General features: G+C 34.8%; 1 protein-coding gene across 1 annotated transcript in view; it reads left to right on the top strand.

Annotated features, from left to right (window-relative positions):
• LOC107587098 (diacylglycerol kinase theta-like) overlaps positions 1–1,005 on the top strand; it is a 22,952-nt gene that overhangs the window by 4,361 nt on the left and 17,586 nt on the right. Inside the window, exon 4 of the mRNA XM_016274742.1 lies at positions 836–961. Within this exon, the coding sequence (XP_016130228.1) occupies positions 836–961 (126 nt within the window). The remainder of the gene's footprint in view (positions 1–835; positions 962–1,005) is intronic.

Here is a 1,005-nt window from a genome sequence, read left to right as displayed (position 1 = left end):
TTTTGCATTTTCACATTACAAGAAGCAGAATAAAAAACCGAGCACTCACAGCACTGTGACTGATTATACGAAAAGAGCTTTTGCCACTGAAATTGTGCAATAAATGTCACAAATACAAATCATTAAAGCATTTTACTGACAGAAAAAGATAGAATTCACTGGAAAATATGTGTGATGAATAATAATTATTTATAGTGCATCGTTTTAGGAATAAGCAAGATTTTTTTTTGCATGAGGGCATACAAGTTCCTTATGCAAGTTTTGCTCATGTTCTAGTTTTTTCATGTTATTTCATTGTGTTGAACAAACAGAAAGCTGCTTAAATAGACTTCTATGTGAGCATTGCTTCATAAATTGCTACACCTTTTTTGTTCAAAAATTACGCTGATGCAACTGTACTTTTACACAGGCGATGTAAAAGTATGAATTTCTACATTTCCAAATGTCCTTAATTTGTAAATGTAAATATTTTTGTCTTTAGCTTGGGAAAAATCATTAGATTAGTCAACAATTTTGAAGACTGTTGATATTGTTCCCTAGCACTCAAAATAATTTGCCTTATTAAAACATGATTTTGTCTTAATTAGATTTACTTATAAATAGAATTATATATTTGGATAATTTCTAATTCTAGATCAAACTATCCTACTCCCAAAATTGACGGGAAATGATAGCTTGATAAGAATGTTGTTTAGCGACAGCATAAAGTGTAACACGGATGTTGATCCAGGAGCCTGTCCTGGGTAAATCACATTCCCAAGCTTTATTATTGCTCTAGATTGTGTTATTGCCACATGGTTTTTTCCTAACCCATCATCCCCTCCTGCTCTGATAGGACACGTACCAGCACCACTGGCGGGAGGGGAACATGTCCTCAGGTGCCCGCTGTGAGGTCTGTCGTCGCACCTGCAGTTCTTCGGATATCCTGGCTGGCATGAGATGCGAATGGTGTGGCATTACGGTAAGTGTGTGATTTGTGTTTTTTTTTTTTTTTTTTTTTTTTTT

Source organism: Sinocyclocheilus grahami, unplaced genomic scaffold (genome assembly GCF_001515645.1).
Source record: "Sinocyclocheilus grahami isolate Dianchi unplaced genomic scaffold, SAMN03320097.WGS_v1.1 scaffold89.1, whole genome shotgun sequence".
Taxonomy (NCBI): domain Eukaryota; kingdom Metazoa; phylum Chordata; class Actinopteri; order Cypriniformes; family Cyprinidae; genus Sinocyclocheilus; species Sinocyclocheilus grahami.
The sequence above is the reverse complement of the archived record's forward strand: the minus strand, read 5'-3'. Positions and strand labels throughout refer to the sequence as shown.